At 44.9% G+C, this 14,222-nt stretch overlaps 1 protein-coding gene across 1 annotated transcript in view; it reads right to left on the bottom strand.

Moving 5' to 3' along the window:
* Window positions 1–14,222, bottom strand: part of LOC139274622 (mitogen-activated protein kinase kinase kinase kinase 4) — a 387,065-nt gene that overhangs the window by 48,552 nt on the left and 324,291 nt on the right. The window contains exon 17 of the mRNA XM_070891300.1: window positions 10,377–10,494. Coding sequence (XP_070747401.1) covers window positions 10,377–10,494 — 118 coding nt within the window. The remainder of the gene's footprint in view (window positions 1–10,376; window positions 10,495–14,222) is intronic.

Genomic DNA, 14,222 nt, shown 5'->3' with positions numbered 1-14,222 from the left:
CTCTAGCTGCCTTGAGGGAATTACTCACACCACATGGAATATATTACAGGCCGAGTATAACATTTGCAGATAAATTAGACAGGTGTGTATTAACAATAGGATTATGATCACAGAAAATTTTGATTGCCCAAAAATAGACTGGGATAGGCAATAAGCTTATGGTGAGAAAGGGAAAGGATCCTTGCAATGTTTCGGACCAACTGTTTTCTCAATTAATGTGTTGCTATTTCCAAAGAACAAAGCATATTCTTGTCTTAGCTCTGGACAATGAAATAGAGAAAGTAGTCAACCTAATAGTAAGCGAACATCTTCGAAAAACAGTGAGCAAAATAGAGTGAGGTTAAATGCAAGAAAAAAAATAGTAAACAAAATGATAGATCTGCAATGGAAAATATCCCAACTGGCGATGGAAAGGGTATACAAATATATTTCAGTATGGAACCAAAGCAGTATATCAAAGATTTGGATTTGGCAGCAACTTGACAGATAAATGGAAAGATGAGAACTAATTTAAAAACTAGGTTAAGCATCGAGTGCTAAAAGGGCAGCAAATAAAATTGAAAGCAGGACAAATGTAAAGAATATAGGAAAGCTACAAAAATGATTAGAAAGATTAAGGAGGGGTATGAGAGAAATCAAGCAAAAAATAAAAGCCTTTATACAAGTACAATAACAAGAGAATAATCAAGGTAGGAGTTCAGCTCGAAGAGATAAAGCAGGAAGGCTTGCAGTTGACAGAGACAATACTTTGTTTTAGTTTTTATAGAGTAGGTGAATATTAGGATTGTAGAATCACCAGAGGTGGGTATAGAACAGTCAGCAGAGGTTATTGTTCAAAATGAAGTGGACAAAAGAAGTGACTCAAACTTAACATAGGAACATAGAAATTGTTAAGATGCAAGAAGATCATGGTCCATTGAGTTCACCTTCTACCATCCTGGTAGTTGCATGATACAATGATAATGGAGTTCCTGACTAATCATAGCAATCAATCTCTATTAATTAGTCTATAACACGCCCAGACATGATTGTAGGAAAAGCTCAGTGGTGGAGAGCTTTGAGAACCATAGGTCCAAAGTTAGCTGTTCCTCCCAAGCATACCACATGTCATGTCTGAAATTACTCGTACTGTATGCCAAAATGCTATTTGATGAAAGCAAACTATATAATTTGTATTTGAATGAATCAATACTAACTGCTTCCAGTCTCTCGAGGGAGCCCATTCCATAGATACTCTGCAGAATAGTTTAGAATAACACCCTCCCCCCTTAAGCGCTGGCAGTGTTCTCTGATTCTACTGCACTAAACAAGGTGAAATAGCTTTTCATGATCTACATTATCTAGTTTCTTTAAAATCCTAAAAACAGCAATCATATCAGATAGATAAATAACCGGAACCTGGTGGTTTACATCCAAGAATCCCGAAGAAATCTAGGGAAGAAGTAGCAAAGGTTTAGGCTATAATTTTCTAAAATTCTTTGGGAAGACAATTATACAAGAGGACTAGAGACTGGTAAATGTCACTCCCCTCTTCATAAAGAAGAAAAGCTAGACAATTATAGACTGATTAGGCATACTTCAGTTGATAAATTGTTAGAATTTATAATACAGGTTGAAATTACTAAGTGCTTGGGAGGAACACGAGTTCATTGATTCAGCATTGATTTCTAAAAGGAAAGTCACGCTCAATCAGCCTTGTCTAATTTTGTGAAGTAGTAACAGAAAGGAAATGCAGTTTATATGGATTTTCAAAAGCAGATGATTGGCAGTAGTTTCATGTGGAAGCCTAAGATAATGAAAATGGAAGTAAGGGGAATGTGGCCACATGGTTAAAGATGATTGGAGGGTGAAAAACAATGGTAGAATTAAAAAAGTTTATTGGACGAGAAATGTGTAGTGAGTGGTGTTTCAATGTTGTCTGGTTTGAGGCCACTTTTAGTTGTTTATACACAAATGACCTGGATTTAGGATTGAGGGAAGAGTTTTGAAATTTGATGACCTGGGGTGCATATTCACAAATCTTTGAAGGTGGTAGGGTAAGTTAGAATCATAGAATGGTTACAGCATGGAAGGAGGCCATTTGGCCAGTCGAGCCCGTGCCAACTCTCAGCTAGTCCCACTTCCCTGCCCTTTCCCTGTAGCCTTGCAAATCTTTTTCTTTCAGATACTTATCCAAATCCCTTTTGAAAGATAAAATTGAGTCTGCCTCCACCACCCTTTCAGGCAGGGCATTCCAGATCTTACCACTCGCTGCATAAAAAAGTTTTTTCTTACACTGCCTTTAATTCTTTTGCCAATCACCTTAAATCTGAGTCCTCTCGTTCTTGATCCTTCTGCCAATGGGAACAGTTTCTCTCTATCTACTCTGTCCAGACAACTCATGATTTTGAACACCTCGATCAAATCTCCTCTCAATCTTTGCTGCTCAAAGGAGACCAACCGCAGCTTCTGCAGTCTATCAACAAAACTGAAGCCCCTCATTCCTGGAACATTCTCGTAAATCTTTTCTGCACCTTCTCCAAGGCCTTCACATCCTTCCTGAAGTTGGTGCCCAGAACTGGACACAGGACTCCAGTTGGGGGCCTGAACCAGTGTTTTCGACAGGTTCATCATAATTTCCACATTTGTACTCTGTACCTCTATTTATGAAGCCCAACATTCCTAAGCCTTTTTAACCGTTTTCTCAAGCTGTCCTGCTACCTTCAACAATTTATGCACACATACCCAAGGTCTCTCCATTTGTGCACCCCCTTTAGGATTGTACCATTTAGTTTATATGTCCTCTCCTCATTCTTTCTACCAAAATGCATCACTTCACATTTTTCTCTGTTAAATTTCATCCGCCATGTGTCCGCCCATTTCACCAGTCTGTGTATGTCTTCCTGAAGTCTATCACTATCCTCCTCACTGTTCACTATATTTCCAAGTTTTGTGTCATCTGCAAATGTTGAAATTGTGCCCTGTATACCCATGTCCAAGTCATTAACATATATCAAGAAAAGCAGTGGCCTAGAACCACCCCCTGTATTCCTTCTTCCAGTGCGAAAATCAACCATTCACCACTACTCGGTTTCCTGTCACTTAGCCAAGTTGGTATCCAGGCTGCCACTGTCCCTTTTATTCCATGGGTTTTAATTTTGTAGGCAACCCTATTATGAGGCATTTTGTCAAATGCCTCTTGGAAATTCATGTACACTACGTCAACCGCATTACCCTCATCAACCCTCGCTGTTACCTCATCGAAAAACTCGATCAAGTTGGTTAAACACGAGTTGCGTTTAACAAATCCGTGCTGGCTTTCCTTGATTAATTCACCATTATCCAAGTGACTGTTAAATTTACCCCTGATTACTGTTTCTAAAAGCTTTTCCACTACCGAGGTTAAACTGACTGGCCTGTAGTTGCTGGATTTATCTTTACACCCTATCTGAACAATGGTGTACTATTTGCAATTCATCAGTCCTCTGGCGCCACTCCCGTATCTATGGAGGATTGCAATATTATGCCGATTTCCACCCTTAACATCCTAGGATGCATCCCATCCGCTCCTGGTGATTTATTTCCTTTTAAGTACAGCCAGCCTTTCTAATACCTCTTTAGCAATTTTTATCCTATGAAGTGTCTCCGCTGCCACCTCCTTTACTATATCTATGGCTGCATCCTCTTCCTTGATGAAGACAGATGCAAAGTACTCACTTAGTACCTCTGCCATACCCTCTGGCTCCATGCATAGGTCTCCTTTTTCATCCTTAATCAGCCCCACCCCTCCTCTTATTAACCTTTTACTATTTATATGCGTATAGAAGACTTTTGGATTACCTTTTATGTTGGATGCCATTCTATTCTCATACCCTCTCTTTGCCCCTCTTATTTTCTTTTTCACTTCTCCTCTGATCTTTCTATGACCCCCAGGACATCGCTGCAGGAGTTCCTCAGGACAGAGTCCTAGGACCAACGATCTTCAGCTGCTTCATCAATGACCTTCCCTCCAGCATAAGGTCAGAAGTGGGGATGTTCACTGATGACTGTATAGTGTTCAATACTTTCCACAACGCCTCAGATAATAGAGCAGTCCATGCCCGCATGCAGCAAGACCTGGATGGCATTCAGGCTTGGGCTGATAAGTGGCAAGTAACATTCGTGCCACACAAGTGCCAGGCAATGACTATTTCCAATAAGCGAGAGTCTAACCACTGTCCGTTGACATTCAACTGCATTACCATCATCGACTCCCCCACCATCATCATCCTGGGGTCACCATTGACCATAAACTTAATTGGACCAGCCGTATAAACACTGTGGCAACAAGAGCAGGACATAGGCTGGGTATTCTGCAGCGAGCGTCTCACCTCATGACTCCGCAAAGCCTTTCCACCATCGAGACGGCACAAATCTGGACTGCAATGGAATGCTCTCCACATGGCTGGATGAGTGCAGCTCCAACAACACTCAAGAAGCTCAACACCATCCAGGACAAAGCAGCCCGCTTGATTGGCACCCCATCCACCACCTTAGTCATTCACTCCCTCCATCACCGACATACCGTGGCTATAGTGTGACCCAGGTTCAAGATGCACTGCAGCAACTCTCTAAAGCTTCTTTGGCAGCACCTCCCAAACCTACGACCTCTACCACCTAGAAGGACAAGGGCAGCAGGCATGTGGGAACACCACCACCTCCACGTTCCCCTCCATGTCACACACGATCCTGACTTGGAAGTATATTAGCATTCCTTCATCGTCACTGGGTCAATATCGTGGAAAACAATAAATGCTGGCCTCGTCAGCGATGCCCACATCCAATGAATGAATAAAAAAAATATAGCCTGATTCTCAGATGTATTTGCAACCTGATATCTGTATTATGCGCTCTTTTTCAGCTTCGTCATATTCTCTTATCTGATTCGGCATCCAGGGACTTGATTTTAGTTGCCCTACCTTTCCGCTCATAGGAATGTACCTCGACTGTACTCAAACTATTGCCTCTTTAAAGGCAGCCCATTGATCCATTACAGTTTTGCCTGCCAATCTTTGATTCCAGCTTACCCGGGTCAGATCTGTTCTCATCCCACTGAAATTGGCCTTCCCCCAGTTAAACATTTTTATTCAAGATTGCTCCCTTCCCTTTTTCATAATCTAAACCTTATGATACTATGATCACTGTTCCCTAAATGTTCACCGACTGACACTTGCTCCACTTGACCTACTTCACTCCCCAGAACCAGATCCAGCAATGCCTCCTTCCTCGTTGGGCTGGAAACATACTGATCATTTTTCAGTTCTCTCTGGCTACAGGTGCGGTGCCAGAGAACTGCTAATGTTGTACCTTAATTAAAAAGGGAGAAAGGGATAGACCAAGTAATTACAGGTCAGTCAGCCTAACCTCAGTGGTGGGAAAAAAATTGTTAAAAAATCCTGAGGGACAGAATAAATTTTCATTTGGAAAGTCATGGATTAATCAAGGACAGTCAGCATGGATTTGTTAAGAGAAGGTCGTGTCTGACTAACTTGATTGGATTTTTCGAAAAGGTAACAAGGAGGGTCGATGAGGGTAGTGCATGTGATGTAGTGTATATGGATTTTAGCAAAGCTTTTGATAAGGTCCCACATGGCAGACTGATCATGAAAGTAAAGGCCCATGGGATCCAGGGCAATGTGAAAAGTTGGATCCAAAATTGGTTTAGAGGCAGGAAGTAAAGGGTAATGGTTGATGGATGTTTTTGTGACTGGAAGGCTGTATCCAGTGGGGTTCCGCAGGGCTCAGTGCTAGGTCCCTTGCCTTTTGTGGTATATATCAATGACTTAGACTTAAATGTTGGGCGTATGATTAAGAAGTTTGCAGATGACACTAAAATAGGCTGTGTGGTTGATAATGAAGAAGAAAGCTGCGGATTGCAGGAAGATATCAATGTAATGGTCAGGTGAGCAGAACAGTGTCAAATGGAATTCAATCCGGCTAAGTGTGAGGTAATGCATTTGGGGAGGTCTAACAACACAAAGGAATACACATTAAATGGAACGACAGTGAAAAGTGTAGAGGAACAAAGGGAGCTTGGAGTGCAGGTCTATAGATCCCTGAAGGTAGCAGGCCAGGTAGATAAGGTGGTTAAGGTGGCATATGGAATACTTGCCTTTATTAGTCAAGCCATGGAATACAAGAGCAAGGATGTTATGTTTGAACTGTATAAAACACTGGTTAGGCTGCAGTTGGAGTACTGTGTGAAGTTCTGGTCACCACATTACAGGAAAGATGTGATTGCACTGGAAAGGGTGCAGAGGAGATTTACAAGAATGTTGTCTGCACTGGAGAATTTTGGCTGTGAGGAAAGATTGGAGATGTTGGGTCTGTTTTCTTTCGAACAGAGGCTGAGGGGAGACCTTATTGAGGTGTATAAAATGATGAAGTTGGATAGAGTGGATAGGAAAGACCGGTTTCACTTGGCAGTGGGGTCAACAACCAGGGGGCATAGATTTAAAGCAATTGAGGGGAGGTTTAGAGGGGATATGAGGTGATATTTCTTCACCCACAGAGTGGTAGGGGCCTGGAACTCACTGCCTGAAAGGGTGGTAGAGGCAGAAAGCCTCACCACATTAAAAAATTACTTGGATGTGCGCTTATAATGCCATAACCTACAGGGCTACGGGCTAAGTGCTGGAAAGTGGGACTAGGCCGGATAGTTCTTGATCAGCCAGCGCAGACACGATGGGCCGAAATGGTCTCCTTTCGTGCTGTAAATTTCTATGATTCTATGTTCTATGAGCAAGGAAGTTCTGCTGAACACACTTCAGAAATTCTTCCTCGTCTCTGCCCTTTACACAGCTGCAGCTTCCAAAATCCGGAGTTCCAAAATCCGGAATGTTCCGGACTGGTCAGTGGCATGGTCATCTGGAATCCATAAAATGTTCCAGAATCCGGACCCGCCGACGCTAGGCCTCGCCTCACCACATCTCACCGTGCCCTTACCTCGGGGCCTCCTCAGCGGCGGGGCCCTGCCTGAACAGCTCTTCTGCAGCGGGGCCCCGCCCGATCACCTTCTTCGCAGCGGGGCCCCGCCCGATCACCTCCTCCGCAGCGGGGCCCCGCCCGATCACCTCCTCCGCAGGGGGGCCCCGCCCGATCACCTCCTCCGCAGCGGGGCCCCGCCCGATCACCTCCTCCGCAGCGGGGCCCCGCCCGATCACCTCCTCCGCAGCGGGGCCCCGCCCGATCACCACCTCCGCAGCGGGGCCCCGCCCGATCACCACCTCCGCAGCGGGGCCCCGCCCGATCACCACCTCCGCAGCGGGGCCCCGCCCGATCACCTCCTCCGCAGCGGGGCCCCGCCCGATCACCTCCTCCGCAGCGGGGCCCCGCCCGATCACCTCCTCCGCAGCGGGGCCCCGCCCAACGACCTCATCGATTGGGCTGGCGGCCTGAACAGCTCCTCAGCAGGGCCCACCCCCCTTCTGACGTTCCACAATCCGGAAATACCCGAACTTGGGCTCGGGTGCCTCCGGATTCGAGAAGTTAGAAAGACGATCCAAAGTCCAAAAAAGCGCGGAACGGCCTCTGTCCCAAATTCTGGACGCTGCACCTGTATTACGATTCCAGTCTATATTAGGATAGTTGGAGTCCCCCGTTATTATTACTCTATAGTTCTTGCACACCTCTGTAATTAGTCTGCAAATTTGTGCCTCCATATCTTTCCCACTATTTGGTGGTCTATAGAATACACCTAGTAGTGTAATGGCACCTGTATTATTTCTTAAACTCCTCCAGGACATGCTCCCTCTCTAGCACTGTAACATTCTCCTTAACCAATACTGCCACTAGCTCCTATCTTTCCTGAACACCTTATAACCAGGAATATTTAATAACCAATCTTGCCCTTTTTTGAGACAGGTCTGTTATTGCCACAGCATCATATTCCCATGTGGCTATTTGTGCCTGCAGCTCACTTACCTTGTTTACTACACTTTGTGCATTCACATACATACACTGTAAACCCATCTTAGACCATCTTGCATGCTCTCTTAGTTGAACCCCACCTAATATCTTACTTTAGTGTTCTCTGACTCTCCCAATCCCATGAGCAATCATTTCCCATTTCTAATGTTACATCCTGGTGCCCATCCCCCTGCCAAATCAGTTTAAATCTCCCCAACAGCACTTGCAATCCTCCCCGGATATTGGTTCCGGCCTGTCGATGTGCAACCTGTCCAGCCTGTACAGGTCCCACCTCCCCCAATTCCCCACAAATCTGAAGCCCTCCCTCCTGCACCATCTCTCCACCATGCATTCATCTGCTCTATCATCCTATTTTTATACTGACTTGCGCGTGGCACCGGGAATAATCCGGAGATTACTACCTTTGAGGTCCTGCTTTTTAATCTCTTTCCTAGCTCCCTAAAATCTGCCTGCAGAATCTCATCCCTCTTTATCATTGCTACCAATATGGACCACGACCTCTAGTTGTTCACCCTCCCCCCTCAGAATGTTTTGAAGCCACTCAGTGACATCCTTAACCCTGGCACCAGGGAGGCAACATTCCATCCTGGAATCATGTCTGAAGCTGCAGAAACGCCTGTCTGCTCCCCTAACTATTGAATCCTCTACCACTATTGCTCTCCCACTCTTCTTCCTCCCACTCTGTACAGCTGAGCCAACCTTGGTGTCACGGACTTGGCTCTGGCTGTATTCCCCAGAGGAACCATCACTCTCACCGGTACTCAAACAAATATTGGTTGGAGAGCGGGATGCACTCAGGGGACTCCTGCACTACCTGCCTGGTCCTCTTTTTCTGTTTGGCGGTCACCCATTGCCTCTCTGCATGTGCCCTCCCTATCTGTGGGGTGACCACCTCCTGAAACGTGCTAACCACAAAGCTCTCAGCCTCGTGGATGCACCGCAGCGACGGCTCCAGATCAGAAACCTGGAGCTCGAGCTCCTCCAACTGATGACACTTCTTGCACATGTTTGTCCTGGATTTCCCACATGGCACAGGATGTGCATTCCACAGGACTGAGCTGTCCTGCCGTGCCATTATTTATTCGACTATTAACTACTTCACAGAAACTCAAGACTAAGTTGTATCTAATTCAAGTTATTAATATATATTAACAGTTACTAATTTAATATAGTATTAAGAGTTACTAATTTAATATAGTATTAAGAGTTACTACTCTACTAACTCCTGCTTTATCCCTAACCAGCTATTTAACTCCGGCCCCTAACTTGAAAAAAAAAACCAGTACCAACCAGTTACCAGCTATCCTGAGACGTCACAGTTAATAAGGTGGTTAACAAAGTGAATGGGTTCCCTGGCTTTGTAAATAGGGGCATTGAATACAAAAACAAGGCAGTGTATATAATTCTGAGCACCACACTTTAGGAAGGATGTCAAGGCATTGGAGAGGGTACAGAGGAAGTTTACAGGATGAAACCAGGGATAAGGGTCTTCAGTTATATGGAGAGATTAGAGAAGCTGGGATTGTTCTCTTTAGAGCAGATTATATGGAGTTTTGATAGAGCAAGTAGGGAGCAACTGTTTCCTCTGGCAAGTGGGTGGGTAACAAAAGGATTTAAAATAGTTGCCAGAAGAACTAGATGGGAAATGAGGAGAATTTCTTTTCCACACAGAGGGTTGTTGAGATCTGGAACACAATACCTGAAAGAGTGGTGAAAGCAGTTCCCAGAGCAACTTTCAAAAGGCAATTGGCATGTACTTGAAGAGGACTCATTTGCAGGATTATGGGGGAAAAGCTGGGAAGTGGGACTAAATTGGACAACTCTTTCAAAGAGCTGGCATATGCATGACAGGCCGAATGGCCTCCTTCTGCCTTGCACGATAGTATGATTCTACGATATCCAATTGTGGGTATGTCAAATTATGGAAAGGACTGTCGAAGACTGCAGGGGGACACGGATAAGCCAACAGATAAGTTGTAGATGCAGTTCAATGTAGAAAAATGCCAAGCAATACACTTTTGATGCAAGAGTGGGAATGAGAATTCACCTAAATGATGTGTAGATCCACTGGTCTGAAAGATAGCTGAACCATATACATTTACAGCACAGGAGGCACCCCTTTCAATCTATTGTGCTTCTGCCTCTTTGCTAGAGCAGTCTAAAAGTAATCCCACTGCCCTCTCTTCTCCTCATAATCTTCATTAGTGTGCCCAGTCCCATGTATCCAAGAATGCTGAAAAATACCTTTCACTTGTCCTAACCTACTGGAGAACAATGGTATATAATTAAGGTCTTTCCTACATTATATATAAGACTGAGCATCGCTGCAGATTGTTACAATTTCATTTTCTTTAAAAAATGAATTACGGTCACCAAAAGATTAAAACAAAATCTGTATTATGACGACTGTACTGTTATTTCTTACTTACCCATAGAAGATATAGTGGTCCCACTAGGTGGGGATATTTGCAATAATCTGGGATCTATAAATGGTGTGAATGATGAGGAGGATTTATGTTTCTGGAGTGTGTTTCCTGCTGACTGGGTCTGGAATAGGAACATTCAATTATAATGAATTAAAGAAATTTAAAAGCAAAATACAGAATGCATCCAATAAAGATTCCTAGTTAATAGTATTGGCATATGCCTGCATTTAATTTTTTTGCGCATAATAAAACCATGTCAAAATACATGATTCATTTACTTTTAAAATGGTAGCTAATTTTGCATTTTTAAGTGATCACAATTATATAACTTGAGTTTTCTTTCTCGTGTCATTTGAATTTATTTGACATGTACCTATCTTTACCACACATGAAACCAGACTAAATGTCTATGTTGTATCCAAGAACATAATAAATCACAATCAAACTTGGTGCACACACATATGAACATGTTTTAACATCAAAATTTGTGTCAATTTCAAACTAAAGCTGTATATTGTATACAAATAAAATGTTGCAGGAAAGAGATTTTTAAAATCAACCCTATCTCGTGATCAAAAGAAATGTTCCAATGGTTCTACAGTCAATAATTTAATGTAAATTAGATTTGATAGATTAGATTATATAGTGGTTGTTAGCCTCAAATTTAAACATGTTGTTGTCCAGTTATCTGTTTCATTGCCATCTTTGATTACTGGACATTTTAACAATGCATAATTTTAACAAGGTGCACAGTATTTTAGTAAAGCTGCCACATTTGATCAGAAATGTATAGCTTTGGAAGTACTTTTTGTGTGAAGTGATGCAGCATGTGTATATAGATATTCCTTTCAAGCATGTCGGTGACTCCCTGGATACTACAGATTTTTTTTTAAAGCTATTACTTTATAGTTTAAAAAGCTGATATATAATGCGCTATCAACATTTTAAACTGTGAACACAGGCATTTTTGGGTACGACCAAACAAGTACAAGGTCTTATCTGGAAGCTGTAATACAGTCTTAGTGTTCATTATATAGGCATATTGTAAAAATATTAAACAGGATGGTCAAGAAAATCATACCAGCAACTATTCTTATTTGCTTGGCTGTTTATTTATGAGCCATATGCTTTGTGCATAAAGTAATTAAAAAAAAATCCTCATGCAGTTTAGAGGTTGTGCTTAATTGAGTGTCTCCAAAGTTAAATTAATTTATATCAAACAGGTTTTACAGCAGAAAGATGCAGCCTTTCAAATGACTGTTTTAATAGTGGACATATGATTTAAATTATTTAATATACAATTTATATAACATAAATCAAATCATTCCGATTGGGTGATCAATTAAAAAGACTAGCCAATATTTCAGTCGCTAAAAACATTGCTATGTAAAAGAGAAGTTCAACTGCTTACAACCTTATATCAATGAATTAGGAAAACGGAATGACTAATGAAGTTCATTGCTACACCTCATTTCCAATGCAAATTACATGATTTGGAGCAATTAAATTTATAAGCATAATTAGACAATCATTCAGACTCATGTTCAAGATAATTTACATGAATTTTGCATGTCATGGCAATAAAATGAAAATCTGTAATAATTAATGAGTCCTTTGAAAACTTAATTGAAGGATTAAAATATACCTGAAATAATTTTTTAAGTACTAAAAGGTATATTCTGTATCAAGAAAAAATGCTACAAAAAAAATACATTTTAGTACTATGAATGTTCCATGCAGTTATTACCAGAAGACCAATGTAGCAACAACCACACAACATAGTTCAAACTTCTAAATTCCTCCTTTAAAAGGTACTACATCAAAACACTGATGTACCTATGATATATTGAGCAATAATATCACATTGCAATACTAAGTTAAGAAAGTTTTGAAAGATTGCCTTAAAAGAGATACTCTCATTTGCAAAAAAATGATTACAATTATTCTATTTAAGTTACTTATTTTTGAATGTATTTTAACATTTGAAAGCTGACTCCACTTGGATAGAGTGTATTGCTGGAATTTGAGCCCGACAGCATGATGGAACTGAACTGGTGAATACATTTAAAGCAGCAAGATCACTAAAGCACTCTGGATTGTACTGCAGTGAAAGTTCAGCTCCATCACAGACTCAGCAATTCCTCCACACTAATACATTACAATCCATTCCAAAAATCAGTGCTATTGTTGAACCAAAACTGTGTTGCTTCCAAAACTACAATAAAGTTATATTTTAGCTTTAATTTCCCCAAAAGGGAACTATGAAGCCATGTCCTGGTATCAATGATATTTTGACGAAAAGATAACATTGCAACTAATGGAGTTGCAACATTTTCACAAAAATAACCCATTCACATCTACCCAATCGAATTTAAATTACACTAAAGAGTGGCAGAGAGAGAGGGGGCAGCGAGAGAGAGAGAGGGCGGGGGCAGCGAGAGGGAGAGAGGGCGGGGGCAGCGAGAGGGAGAGAGGGCGGGGGCAGCGAGAGGGAGAGAGGGCGGGGGCAGCGAGAGGGAGAGAGGGAGGGGGCGGGCGGGGAGCGGGCGGGCGAGCAGGGAGCCGGCGGGCGAGGGGGCGGGAGGCGGAGCGAGGGGGCGGGAGGCGGAGCGAGGGGGCGGGAGGCGGAGCGAGGGGGCGGGAGGCGGAGCGAGGGGGCGGGAGGCGGAGCGAGGGGGCGGGAGGCGGAGCGAGGGGGCGGGAGGCGGAGCGAGGGGGCGGGAGGCGGAGCGAGGGGGCGGGAGGCGGAGCGAGGGGGCGGGAGGCGGAGCGAGGGGGCGGGAGGCGGAGCGAGGGGGCGGGAGGCGGAGCGAGGGGGCGGGAGGCGGAGCGAGGGGGCGGGAGGCGGAGCGAGGGGGCGGGAGGCGGAGCGAGGGGGCGGGAGGCGGAGCGAGGGGGCGGGAGGCGGAGCGAGGGGGCGGGAGGCGGAGCGAGGGGGCGGGAGGCGGAGCGAGGGGGCGGGAGGCGGAGCGAGGGGGCGGGAGGCGGAGCGAGGGGGCGGGAGGCGGAGCGAGGGGGCGGGAGGCGGAGCGAGGGGGCGGGAGGCGGAGCGAGGGGCGGGAGGCGGAGCGAGGGGCGGGAGGCGGAGCGAGGGGGCGGGAGGCGGAGCGAGGGGGCGAGAGAGAGCGGCAGACGGGCAGTGAGAAATGCAGAGAGAAACCGGTTAACAGTTGTACAGTCATGCGCCTAAGGCAGACAAGATGCGTGATGATGCTTGTGTGAAGAGACGGGGGTGGGGGTGGGGGGCAGAACGAGATGGGGGCGAACGCCGAGGGGGGGGGGGTGGGGGGCGTGGCGAGACAGAGAGTGGGGGACGCAGCGAGACAGAGAGTGGGGGACGCAGCGAGAGCGCTGGACAGAGAGCGGGTCAGCGAGAGCGCGAGACAGAGAGCGGGTCAGCGAGAGCGCGAGACAGAGAGCGGGGGCAGCGCGAGCGCGGGCGGGAGCACGAGCGGGGGCAGAGAGAGGACAGAGAGAGAGAGAGAGGACAGAGAGAGAGTGAGATGGGACAGAGAGAGAGAGAGAGAGAGAGAGAGAGAGAAAGAGAGCGAGCGAGAGGAGAGAGAGAGAGAGAGAGAGGAGAGAGAGAGAGCGAGAGCGAGAGGAGAAAGAGGAGAGAGAGAGAGAGAGAGGGGACAGACGGAGAGAGAGCGAGAGCGGACAGAGAGAGAGAGAGGGGGAACAGAGAGAGAGAGAGAGAGAGAGAGAGAGAGAGAGAGAGAGAGAGAGAGAGAGGAGGACAGACAGAGAGAGGGAGACAGACAGAGAGAGAGAGAAAGAGAGAGCGGGGGGTCAGACAGAGAGAGAGCGAGAGCGGGGGGAGAGAGAGAGAGAGAGAGAGGGCGGACA

The sequence above is a fragment of the Pristiophorus japonicus genome, chromosome 10, assembly GCF_044704955.1.
Source record: "Pristiophorus japonicus isolate sPriJap1 chromosome 10, sPriJap1.hap1, whole genome shotgun sequence".
Lineage (NCBI taxonomy): Eukaryota > Metazoa > Chordata > Chondrichthyes > Pristiophoridae > Pristiophorus > Pristiophorus japonicus.
This window is presented reverse-complemented; position numbering and strand designations above follow the sequence as displayed.